Source organism: Anser brachyrhynchus (genome assembly GCF_964034855.1).
Source record: "Anser brachyrhynchus genome assembly, chromosome: 1".
NCBI classification, from domain to species: domain Eukaryota; kingdom Metazoa; phylum Chordata; class Aves; order Anseriformes; family Anatidae; genus Anser; species Anser brachyrhynchus.
The window spans coordinates 12,667,630-12,680,637 of NC_137694.1; the positions used below are offsets into that span (position 1 = coordinate 12,667,630).

At 41.0% G+C, this 13,008-nt stretch overlaps 1 protein-coding gene across 12 annotated transcripts in view; it reads left to right on the forward strand.

The window, feature by feature from the left end:
• The window catches only part of MAGI2 (membrane associated guanylate kinase, WW and PDZ domain containing 2), an 817,299-nt gene that overhangs the window by 638,778 nt on the left and 165,513 nt on the right, over positions 1-13,008 (forward strand). For all 12 annotated transcript variants that reach the window (XM_080581211.1, XM_080581210.1, XM_080581215.1 and 9 more), the window contains one exon: positions 10,847-10,904. In XM_080581211.1, coding sequence (XP_080437337.1) covers positions 10,847-10,904 — 58 coding nt within the window. The remainder of the gene's footprint in view (positions 1-10,846; positions 10,905-13,008) is intronic.

Consider the following 13,008-nt stretch of genomic DNA (forward strand, 5'->3'; position numbering starts at 1 on the left):
GCCCACAGGCTGCAACTCTTCAACAACTGCTCCAGATATGGCTCCGTACCACAGGGTCCATCCCCCAGGAGCAAACTGCTCCAGCACGGGTCCCCCACGGGCGGCAGCTCCCCCCAGACCCCCTGCTCCTGCGTGGGCTCCTCTCCACGGGCTGCAGCTCCGGCCCGGGGCCTGCTCCTGCGGGGGCTCTCCATGGGCCGCAGCCTCCTCCAGGCCACATCCACCTGCTCCACCGGGGGCTCCTCCACGGGCTGCAGCGTGGAGATCTGCTCCGTGTGGGACCCATGGGTGCAGGGGGACAGCCTGCTCCACCAGGGGCCTCTCCACAGGCCGCGGGGGAACTTCTGCACCGTGCCTGGAGCACCTCCTGCCCTCCTGCTGCACTGACCTTGGGGGCTGCAGGGCTGGTTCTCACTCCTCGCTCCTCTAGCTGCTGTTATGCAGCAGTTTTTTTTTCCCTTTCTTAAATCTGCTGTCCCAGAGGTGCAAATAACATTGCTCACTGGCTCGGCATTGGCCTTTTGGAGTTACCCCATCTGATGTGGGGCAGCTTCTGGACTTTTCTCATAGAGGCCAACCCTGCAGCCCCCCTGCTACTAAAACCTTGCCACGTAAACCCAATGCAGAGGGACAGCTATCTGGTGAAGAGTCTGTGGGTCAGGCTCGGAGGAGAGGCTGGTATTGGTGACATCATGGTGGGCTGTTGTTACAGTCCCCCTGCAGTTAATGGGTCACATTATAACCACCTGCTGATACAAGCAGGGCACTACAGGGATTTATACTGGAGGCTGTCATGTTTTATATCTTTATGTACAATCTGAAGGAGGCAGCAAAGTCAGATTTGCAGGTGACTCCAAATTAGGGGGACCAGTTAATATGCTCAAGAACAGAGCTGTCATTCAGCTAGGCTGGAAGAATGCCCCCGGAAACCTTGCAAAATTCAACAAGGACAAACACAACCTGGGAAGGAAGAAAGCCTTGTAACAATAAAGATTGCGAACTGACTCCTTAGACTGCATCCATAACACTGCATTCCATGTTGGCGATGCTTGTTAAAAGATAAAGCAGATTGATAAATGGGAGCAAGTTCAGCAGAGGGCCACCAAGATAATCAGGGGCAGGCGGGTTTGACCTGTGAGGAGGGTCTGAGGGTAATCTTGTTTCCCTTTTTGGTGAAGTTCAGCCCTGAAAATATCATTAAAATGTGTCATTTGGGTTTGTTTAAAAATGATAGGCTTCTTTCTCCGTTGTACTGAAGCTTATGAGTTGTACAGCTAGATTCAGTTTGTTGAAGCTTATCTATGAACTGAATATTCTAGTAACAGAATATCTCTCTGCCTTCTGTGAGGTCTAACCTGCACTGTTAGTAGCTTTATACTTTTACAGGGCTTTTTAGGTCAGTAGCCAAACTGAAGGTTTTAGGTTATGTAACAACAGTAAATTCAATAACACCCTAAGTTTGTGGAGTAAGTTGTGAATCATTTAACAGAAAAGGAAAAAAATATATATAAATAAAAGAGGAGGCTGAAAAGCAAATAGAAGAAAAGCCTAAGTGCGTAAGATCAGGTAGTTGTTAGGAAGACACTGTTCTGTAATAAGACTGAATTGATACAGTCAGTAATGAAGTACAAGTGCTGAAAGATTTGAACATCCAAGAGATCAAAAAGAATGTTTCTTTTCAGCCTGTTTTCCTCAAAGTCTAAAGAATATAGCATAAAGAAGCGGTGTTAATCAAATCAGTTTCAAAGGTAGAATCTCCCACTTTGGAGTTGTGTATGGAGTAGAGCCAATACTCTGAACTTCACGAATACAAATTGATAACATGGTGTGAAGTTGATTGCACTTGGGGCTCCTTTTCTCTTGGTGGAATGAGTGTGCCTGTGACAGTCTCTTTTATGGGCATGTCTGAACTTTGAACCAGCTGGCGATGCCATTGCAACTTGTCAGCACACATGTGAGTAGCCACTGAGGCATGTGCTGAGCTTCTGTGACAGGTTTGCGTTCTGCACCAAGATTCATGCTGAAGTGACTTTACTCCTAGTAGTGCCTGAATTAGCTAGTTTAGAGCTAGGAGCTGTGAGGCTAAGGGTGGCAATGACTCCATTTAGATCTACCTCCTTTGTTATATTAAAAACGAGATAATGTAACATAACATTGAGAAAATGCTTCCCAACTGTTCTTGGAAGCTAAGGAATATACTGTTTAATTATGCTGTGGAAGACTGCATCCAATTTCTTGGTCAAGGACTTGTAGATAAAACATGAGATTTTTCCATGTTCCTAGTGGTCTTATATTCCCTAGCAAAGCACAAGTCACTTCATTGGGAACTTTGAGACCAACAAGGAATTGTTTTAAGCTCTCTCCCTAAAAGGCCTATGATACAAACCAAATATTCAGCACAAATAATGCAGGAGTAAAGACAAAGGAAAAATAAATAAATAAATAACAGATTTGATGGAAGTTTTAATAATAAATACCTTTCGGTAAGTGTTTCTGCTTTCCTTAAATTATTACTTCTAAATACATTGAAAACAGCATTTTGTAGTTTGTTTGGAATCTTTTAGTAGAAACTCTGAGCTTTCTCTTGAAAAGATCCATGGAGAGTACTTGTGGTGGGTTGACCTTAGCTGGGCATCAGGTGCTTCCAAGTCCTCTCTCTCTACCCCTCCTCAGCAGGACAGGTGGAGAAAATACAGTGGAATAACTCATGGGTTGAGGTAAGGACAGGGAAATTGCTCACCAGTTACTGTCATGAGCAAAACAGACTCAGCTTGGGGAAGATTCATGTAATTTACTACCAATCAATACCAAAGTAGGGCAATGAGAACTCAAAGAACAAACTAAAACACCTTCCCCTAAACACCTCTTCTTCTTGGGCTCAACTTTAATCTACTTTCTCCCCTCTCAAGCAGCTCAGGGGCATGCACCTGCCAGATCACCATCTCTACTGTGGTCTCCTCTCTCATGGAAGGAATGGGCCACAGTTCCTGCCATGAGCCTGCTCCTGCATGGGGTCTCCATAGCATGCAGCCTTCCTCAGGCCACATCCACTTGCTCTTGTAGGATCTTCCATGGGCCATGGCATAAGTATCTGCTCCACCATGGGCCTCTCCACCAGCTGCAGGGTACCTTCTGCTCCAGTGCCTGCAGCACCTCCTGCCCTCCTTCTTCACTGACTTTGGTGTCGCCTAGTTTCTCTCTACATTTTCTCACTCCTCTCCCCCAGCACAGCAGCTTTTTCTTTCTCAGTCTGCTCTCACAGAGGCCCAACCAACATCACTTTTTGCCTCAGGCCAGCAGCAGGTCCTTTTTGGAGCTAGCTGGAACTGGCTCTTACGTAGCTTGGGGATGCTTCTGGGCTCTGCTCACAGAGGCCATCTATGCAGCACACCCACTGCCAAAACCTTGCCATGTAAACCCAACACAGTACTCTGTCCAGCTGCAGCTATTGCCCGATAATTTTTTGAGAATGGAGTTTGTTATTCACACTTTATTAAGGAAGCCATCTCAGTCAGGGACTGCTTACAATAATCATAATAATAACCTAGCTAAATTCTCAACATATAAGGCATTTTTCCCTTAATTATTTTTCAGTTGTTTTTTTTTAATTAATAGCTAACAAACACTTTATGACGTCTTTTTTGATTGTTACAACACAGTAATTCAGTTGTTATTTTTTCACTGTATTAATGCAAATCTTAATCATTGTGCAAGTCTGCATGTCAGAGGGATCAGTTACAGCTAATGTTAAAAATATCCCCACTGTTGGCAATATTTCACGTGGTAACAATGCTGGGAGGAAATATTGTTGAATTGAGAGTAATATTTAGTAGTCTGCATTCTGCATAATTAAGGCTGTAGCATGTCACAATAAGCTGCACAGAAGGGAGAAGATGCGTTTATCAGATATGAATGTTACTTAGACATTTGTTTCCATTGTGCAAGAAGAATTTATGCATAACATCATTTTACTCATGAGAACAAATTGCACATGAATGGTTTGTGATTACAGACTGAACATAAACAGTGATGACATTGTGAAATTTGCTGGTATGAGAATGGCAGTTGGCGAACACAAGTTTAATTGCAGTTGAGCTTACATGGCAGGGCTTGGAGTTGGTACATTTCCCTTAGTTTTCCAGGTCTTTCATGATAGAAAGAGTGAATTTGTTTTTGCTATTCAGTTGAAGTTATTCATCCTGTCTGTTATTCTTACTGAGATACTGACCTGTTCTGACTTTTTTATCTAATTTATTTTCGTTCATAGCTTTTGTTTTGTGTACTAGCATAGAGAAGTCCATCTTAGCAATTGCATTATCCAGTGACACTTGAAACATGGCTAAGTGGAGGAACCCGTTGAAGTGCTATGAAAGATTTTACTATAGCATCTAGCATATAAGTGGTTTTTGTTGGTGGTTGGCTGGTTTTTGGAGTTCCCATATGTTATGCAACTAGGTGGCCTACCAGAATTCCAATGGGTTTGTGAATAGTAGGTTAAGTACCAACTTTCAGTGAGCAATTTATCTTCCGTTTTCTTATGGCAAACTCAACGGAAGTGTTCAGGGACAACAGCGCAACTACTGTGACTATTTCACGTATCAGCTGGGCAGTGTAGACAGGTGCTAATCCAGCCCTCTGCTCATGAGGCAGCAGCACAGCATGTCCTGAGCAGATTCTGTTCCCTGGTAATCTGTGTGCTGTGCCTTATGGTATTGCAGATAAAATCTTTTTGTGTAATCCAAGCAGTGAGGACCGCTGGTTTAGACTTGCAGATACATATTTGCAAAGACTTTCTCTCTTCAGGAAACTGGAACACTGTGCAACTGCAGTGGGCTGCAGAGCTGCACTGTTTTGTAATTTCTAACCCAACACATATGATGCTCTCTGCAGGAGGTAACTGACATGAAAAGGCAAAAAAAAAAGAGAAAAAAAGAATTTGAAATAGGTAGAAAGAACAAAGAAGAAAGAAGCAAAAGGAAGGAAAAAAATGGGCTGTAGAGTGGAAAGATAATGTATTTTTCTGAAAAGTCTCAAATTTAGGTTAGAAAAGGATTCCTGACCTGTGCATGGGTGTTAACAAGGCAAATGACCCAACCTCATGCTGACTGTGACAGCTTCCACATCCTTATTGACAGCAGTTTCAATAACAGTGGGTGTTATATTTTCTTTTTTTTTTTCTTTCATACTATACTCTTTTTTACTGTACAAATATTTTGATTGTAGCCAATTCAAGAAATATGCTCTCTTCTTTCTTTCCAGTGTATCAGTAGGGTAGTGACACAATGCTGGTTGTTGTTCTGAAATCTTGAGAGGCTTTTATGACTCTCTAATGTGGTTAGTAATACATAAACTTCAGAAAAATTAATCCTGGTTAATATGGTGGTTTTTTTTTCATCTTGGCACATCGAGATCCAAAATGTATTCCTTCCTCCATCCCCAGAGAAGATTAAGTGGCACCATCAAAAATCATTCTGAAGTACAACAGCTTTCAGAATGCAGAATAAGAGCATCTGGACAATTAGCATAAGCAGGCTGTGATGAGAAGGCACTGCCATTGATTATTAAAATGACCTGCTTGAGTTTACATTAATTTTTCCTTTCTTTTTTTCCTTCTTACTTTCCTTCCTTCTTTCATTCTTGCAAGGACCTTTGTTACCACTGGGCATTTAACTTTTAGAAATGCAGCTCACTCTGCATTTAAAAGCCTGCCCAGATACATACTGAGCAAAGTATCTGAGTGTCAGCTGTGCCTTTTTGATCTTTTTTTGGATGACTGTTGCAGTGCTAGCTAGATTCTTCTTCTCTGGTAAAGGATAAACTATGCAATGTGAAATCTGGAGCATACATACATGCCTTTCCATCCACTTGTAGTATCAGCATTGCCAAATGCAGCACAACCTATTACTGATTTTTAAATGGTGATTTTACAAATGTTCCTGAACAGGGCCTCCACCAGATGATATGAGGAGATATTTGTGAATGCAATATCAGATACTGAAGAGGAAAAAAAAAAATTTGCTATGCAGAGAAATTCTTCTGGGATCAATAGAATTGAAAGACACGAATGACACAAGTGTTAAGCTCATGAAAATGAAGACTTCATACATAACATAGTAACCATGAAACTGTTGGCTGCAGAAATTATACATGAACACTCTGTGCTAGTGCTATCAAATGAATATCAGAGAAAGCTATAATTTACATCTCCCTTCCCAATTCAAATCATGATGGCCAACAGTAATCTCCTTCAAAAGTGTTTTATAACAATTCTCTTTTATAAATGTTTACTGTTAACTCTCATCCCTAATGATCATCATTGGGCACAGTGAACTGAAAAAGAGAAACTGCAGTGCCCTCACCCCCAATTTGGCAAACACTTAGCTTCCTATTTGATGAAGCATTAAAGTATTCCTGTCCTGTAATCTTTCATTTCAATAGTGAAAAATGGAATAGATGCCACTATTTAATCTCATGAAAAATAATCACACTGCTTCTGAAAGCAAATGTAGCAGAAGATTCTTTCAGCAGAAGCCCTGTAGTAAACGACACTCCACTAACCTTATCTGCAATACTTCAGGAGAAGGCTTGGGGTTTGTGTTCTAGCTATTTTATTTTACTGGTCTACACAGAATTTTAATTAAACATAGTTTACAGGCTACTTCTCAAAAGGAAAAAAATAAAATCCGAGCATAGCCTTACATGGAGTTTATCATGGTACACCAAGGTATTTTTTATTTCCTTTTTTCTGAACCCATGACTGTTTTATGATGTTAGATAATCAGTGGTTCCACCCATGCATTTAAAAGTGGGTTCTCCACAGTTTCTCCAATTCATTAAATTTTTACAGACTTTTACACTAGAAAATGGGATTTGCCATTTGCATTCTCAATAGTTCTTTCAGTCCATACTGACTGTTACGATGTTATGCATTATTACTTTTGGGAAAAATAGACCAACAGGTTAATAGTAATTCCTCAAATTATTTCATATTTTCATGAATATTTAAAATAAAATATATCCTCTGCATCTGTGTACTTTATATATTTACAGAAAGGTAATACCTACAAAGATGTTTTTGCAAAACATCTTTATATTTTTAGTTTCATTGTTGAAAAAAGCTCCATCCACTAACTCACTTTGGGAAAGGGATGTATGCATACATATGTATAAGTGTGTCAGTGTACATGCTTGTGTATTTTTGAGTATGTATGGAATTTATTGGTGTCAGTTGCACTTTTCTCTAAGGGAAAGTAATTTTAGATTGCCAGACATGAAAACAACATGAAGTTAATTAGATGAAGAAAGCCTTGCAATATTACATTAAAATAAAATGTGCATATAGTATTTAAAATAATACTTTGTATTTATTCCATGTCATAGGATTTGGTAAAAGCATCATCATATTTTTCATATTAAATCATGAAGAGGAATGCACTAGGAATGAAACTTACTACAGGGGCAGTACAGATTTGAGCATCAGCATCTTTCTTTTTGAATATTTATGAATTACATCTTATGGATTAGTCCCAGGGTGTACAGGACTCTATGAGAAGCAGTGTAGAGGCAGTTTCCTACAGATTTTACTGAAGTTCTGGGCAGGTCTGGAAACAGGACCACCAAGGCTTTCTAATGCTCAGTGACTTGACCATGAGCCAGCAATGTGTCCTTGCAGAAAAGCAGTTCACCAGCCTCCTGGGCAGCAGTCAGCATAACATCGCCAGCAGGTCTAGAGAGGTGATCCTTCCTTTCTGCTCAGCACTGATGAGGCCACAATGGGAGAACCGTGTCTAGTTCTGAGCTCCCCAGTACGAGACATGGACATAATAGAGAGAGTCCAACAAAGGGCCATGAAAATGATGAAGAGGCTGGAGCACGTCTCCTATGAGGAAAGGCTGAGGAAGCTCTTACTGTTCAGCCTTCAGAAGAGAAGGTGCAGGGGAATCCCATCAATATCTATGAGTATCTGAAAGGAGGGTGCAAAGAGGACAGAGCCAGACTCTTTTCAGTGGTGTCCAGTGACATGATAAATTTTAAAGGGCACAAACTGAAATATATTAAATCATTCTTAAATGTAAGAAAAGACTTACTCTGTGAGTAATCAAACACTTGAAGATGTTGTCCAGAGAGGTTGGTGAGGCTTCATCCTTAGATGTATTCAAAAGCCAACTGGACACAGACCTGGGCAACCTGCTCTAGGTGACCCATCCTTCAGTGGAGGGGTTGGACCAGATGACCCCCAGAGGTCCTTTCCTACCTCAACCATTCTGTGATTGTTGCCTGTTTAAATAACTTATGCAGCATTTATTCCTATGAACTGACAATAACAAAGCAACCCCGATGAAAGCAGTTCAGAGTGCGGGTTTGTGAAGATTTCAGTGCTAACAATATTCTGAGCATAATAGAAAAAAGTGAGTATCAATGTTAAGGAAGTCCTTGAGCTTTACGTTCCAAATTTGTGGAGTTCCTTACTTTCTTATTTAGCTTTTTACAGCACATCAGTAATTGTCAATTCACATTGTCACTGGAAAAAAAAAAAATATATATATATATATATATGTCATCCAGGAGCACTTCTTTATGGCCAGTTTAATGGCCATGCTCAGCATGAGTTACATCAGGTCTGGTCTGTCTTGTTTCATACTCTGGTCTGTCGTGTTTCGTACTCTTACTCTTACTCTTTCATACTCTTACAGTCTCCAAAAAGTGACTTTAAAAGTATAACTGAGTTATAATTCAAAAGAAGAAATATCGAGATAAGGAATTCCAGAATCAAATTTATTTGTAGAATCTCAGTACCATTCCGTGTATACAGTGGAATATATATCCATACATATATATAATATATATATCCCTGTGACTAGTGGTGTTCCCCAGGGGTCGGTGCTGGGCCCGGTCTTGTTCAACATCTTCATCGACGACCTTGATGAGGGAATAGTGTCTGCCCTCAGCAAGTACGCTGATGACACAAAGCTGGGAGGAGTGGCTGACATGCCAGAAGGCTGTGCTGCCATTCAGCGAGACCTGGACCAGCTGGAGAGATGGGCAGGAAGAAACCAAATGAGGTTTAATAAGAGCAAGTGTAGAGTCCTGCACCTGGGAAGGAACAACCGGACGTATCAGTACAGGCTGGGGCCGACCTGCTGGAGAGGAGCTCTGAGGAGAAGGACCTGGGGGTCCTGGTGGACGACAGGTTGGGCATGAGCCAGCAGTGTGCCCTGGTGGCCAAGAAGGCCAATGGGATCCTGGCGTGCATTAAAAGGAGCATGGCCAGCAGGTCAAGGGAGGTGATCCTCCCCCTCTACTCTGCCCTGGTCAGGCCTCACCTGGAGTACTGTGTCCAGTTCTGGGCTCCCCGGTACAAAAAAGACAGGGATCTCCTGGAAAGAGTCCAGCGGAGGGCCACAAAGATGACACGGGGCCTGGAGCATCTTCCCTATGAAGAAAGGCTGAGAGACCTGGGTCTGTTCAGCCTGGAGAAAAGAAGAATGAGAGGGGATCTTATCAATGTTTATAAATACCTGAGGTGTGGGAGACAAAGGGATTTGGCCAACCTCTTTTCAGTGGTTTGTGGGGACAGGACAAGGGGTAATGGCCACAAGATAGAGCACAGGAAGTTCCACACCAACATGCGAAAGAACTTCTTCTCAGTGAGGGTGACGGAGCACTGGAACAGGCTGCCCAGGGAGGTTGTGGAGTCTCCTTCTCTGGAGCTATCCAAGGCCCGTCTGGACGCCTACCTGGGCAGCCTGCTCCAGGGAACCTGCTTTGGCAGGGGTTGGACCCAATGATCTTTCGAGGTCCCTTCCAACCCCTATGATTCTGTGATTATGTGATTCTATATTGTGCCAGTCCTTAACTGCATAGAAATCAATACCTGTGCCTGATGGGAATGTCCATCTTTTTGCACGTTTCCTCCATCTGGCACTGAGGTTTTTATTCTCTTCATGTTGAGTGAGATATTTGTCGCAACCGTCTGGTGCTTTTTAAACCCTAGGTGAAATTCTGTTGGTGTTGTAATAATTTTAAGTGTTCAGTGTGAGTGATAATAAAATATGTTTATGGATGTACATTCATTTATGCGTGTTTGCTTGTACATTAATACAGATTTACTTTCAAGCTCATTAAATCAACGTATTTAATATTTTAATTGTTAATACCTGAGTGTTTTAGGTGTCTTCTCTATTTCTGTAAAATTCAATTACTTCTAAAGCTGAAAGTTGCTGAAAATATCTTATTTCAGTTTGTGTTTCCGTGTACTTCTATGTACTGTGATGTCCCAGATGCAGAGCTAAGCTTTGCAGCAGCATGCCTTTGGAGGCCATGGAATTGCCATGACAGTAAGATAAATATGACAAATCTCTCAGGAACATTTAGACGTACTTAATATAATTAAGAGACAGGAGTCAAACTCTTTTCATTTGTTCGAGACCAATTTTTTCTAGGATTCACAGCAATGAAAAAAAAAAAAAGAGCTCAAAAAGCAAAGCACTTGTATTTGTGTGTTTGTGTGTACACCTATTTGAAAAAACAGAATACCCCCTCTTTCTCCAGCAGTGATGTCATACAAGATATGCTACTGTTGTTGGCTGGCACAGCTGTTGGAACAGTGAAGTTGTTCAGTCAAATGTGTTGTTCTCAAGACTGAGATCTTTGTTTGCATGCCAGTTTTCAAGTTACTACTACTTGTGGCCACCATGGAGTGTGTTCAATATTTTGCATTTGATTTTATCTGAATTCACTATCCAGTTATTTCCCTCAACACCTAGCAAAGATCCACTATTTCACTATCAGAAATCTTAGCATTCTGTAATTCATTTACTGAGACAGATAACTCTTTGTTTTTCAGAGCTTCCATATGGCTGGGAGAAAATTGATGATCCCATTTATGGCACTTATTATGTTGAGTAAGTTCCCAAGTTCAATATTAAGTTGCTGTTAATATGTCATAACCTAATACTAGTATCCTCTGCTGTGCTTAGTTGGCAAGACATGGGTACAATTACTTGACATGTTAAAATGAAAGTATACCAGGAATTCTCAGTCATCAATACAGTTAATGTGGCCAAATGTATCCAGTGTGTCTCAAATCAGTGATTCAGTCATTCAATCACTTTGTTTCTCAAGGGTGTGATTTCATGGTAACAGTCCAGTTGATACTTGTACAAAGATTGTATTCATTTAAGAAATATTGCTGTATAGTCTGTATAAGGTTTGGATATCCAGTGAGGCACAGATCTTGTTAATCAATGAATAAAAGCAAAGCATAATCATTTTAGCTAAGATCCCTTTCTGGGTTGTCCTTCCCTTCTGCAAATCAGATCTTCACTGTTTGTACCAGAAGGCAGGTTATTTATATTCAGCATTGTAAAATTCTTTGTATGTTGTGTTTTATTCTGTACTTAAAAGTGCACCTGAAAATAAGAGAATATATATTTTTTATTTTCACAGCACAATCACTGCTTTCATTTTTCATATTTTATTTTAGTCGTGGAACAGGAAAGAAAGCCATTCTTACTCCTCTTTGCAAAGGGCAGTAGAAAGCTTTTTTTTTTTGACTGATAGGTAGAACCTGTTCCAGCTAGTTACCACATAAAATAGGTAGATCAGATAGATGATTTTCTAAGCTTTTTAGATTAACACAGTCAATCAGATTTATGTAAAGTGAGTGTAGATTCAAATTGTGATACCCTCTCAGAGTGGTCAGTTTTTACTCCCACTCTTCTCTCCTATCAAAGGCCACTCAAAGTATTTAGCAGAGGATTGAAAAAGGCACTCCCCATCTCTGTGCAGATAGCACATTTAAAGACTATTTGCATTGAGAAAGATCTGTCTATTACTTCCTTTTATTATAGAAGAGAGATCTTTGCAGAGGATGGTACCTGACCTAAAATATCAGTTTCAGATCCTAACACAAAGCAGTACATTTACTCTAGAGATTTCACACAAAATAGAAAGTATTAGTTTGTGTGTCACATCGTTCTCTTGGTCTCTTGAATCTATACCAACACTTTGCAGGACCACTCTGGACAGATAATGGAGCTGTAGATTTTCCAGACCTCAGAATATGTAGCAGTTAATAGCACAGGGTAGAGCTGGATAGAGAGATCACCAAAGCAACAACAACAAAAAATCTTATTTCAGGAGGGTTAGAAGAGGTAGCTCTAAGATACCCTTTCTTCATTGTTATAACAGTAGCAGCTTGTAAGTGCCCAATCACTTTCCCTAGCCCTCATTCAAAGCAAACAAACAAATGGAAACTGTGTCTGGCCACTGCCCCACTGAGTCCTTCTGTCGCATTCTCCAAATGCCATAGCATCCGCTCTGCTGCTTTTTCCCCCTGTATGGTTCCTTGCCCTCAGGTGAAAAAGCCAGCAGCCCAATCTGTTCTCCTGCTCGGCCCAAGTCAGCTTAGTCAATTCAGATTCCTATTTCTCTCAACCAAAAGGTAAGTTTTTGAACTCCCTAAGTAACGGCATCAAATTACTCTCTTTATGGCTGAGATCTTTTACGATGCCCCAGAGTAGTTAGGGGTTGGAGTTCACGTATCTTTTTGTACTTAATCCTTCCCTGAAGATTTCTGCAAATACAATTATGCAGCTGCTGGGTGTGAGTAAGAGTCTTCTGTCCCGGTGGTTTTCAGTGTATTTTGGTGAGTAACAGGTGTTGTGCAACTTCTGTGTATTAATCTCTTACTGAGCCCCACTTTGTTGTTAGTGCAGCCCAAGGCATTTTGGCTCTGGTGAGGCTCACACTTCCCCTGCATAGTCAAGAAAAGGAGCAAATGTTCATCTCCATTTCATGTCCATCCACAGGTAAACAGACGCAAGGCACCTGGCCCAGATGTTATTATGTGATTATATATTTCAAGGCTGTTACTGCCAAGTTTATTCATCCTACCACAGACAAGATTTGTGAAAAAATATATCAAACTTACTGTAGGCTCAGAGGTTTTTAGAAGTGGAATGGATGTTCACAGGATGGCATTAAAACTGCAGCAGTTCTAAGTTC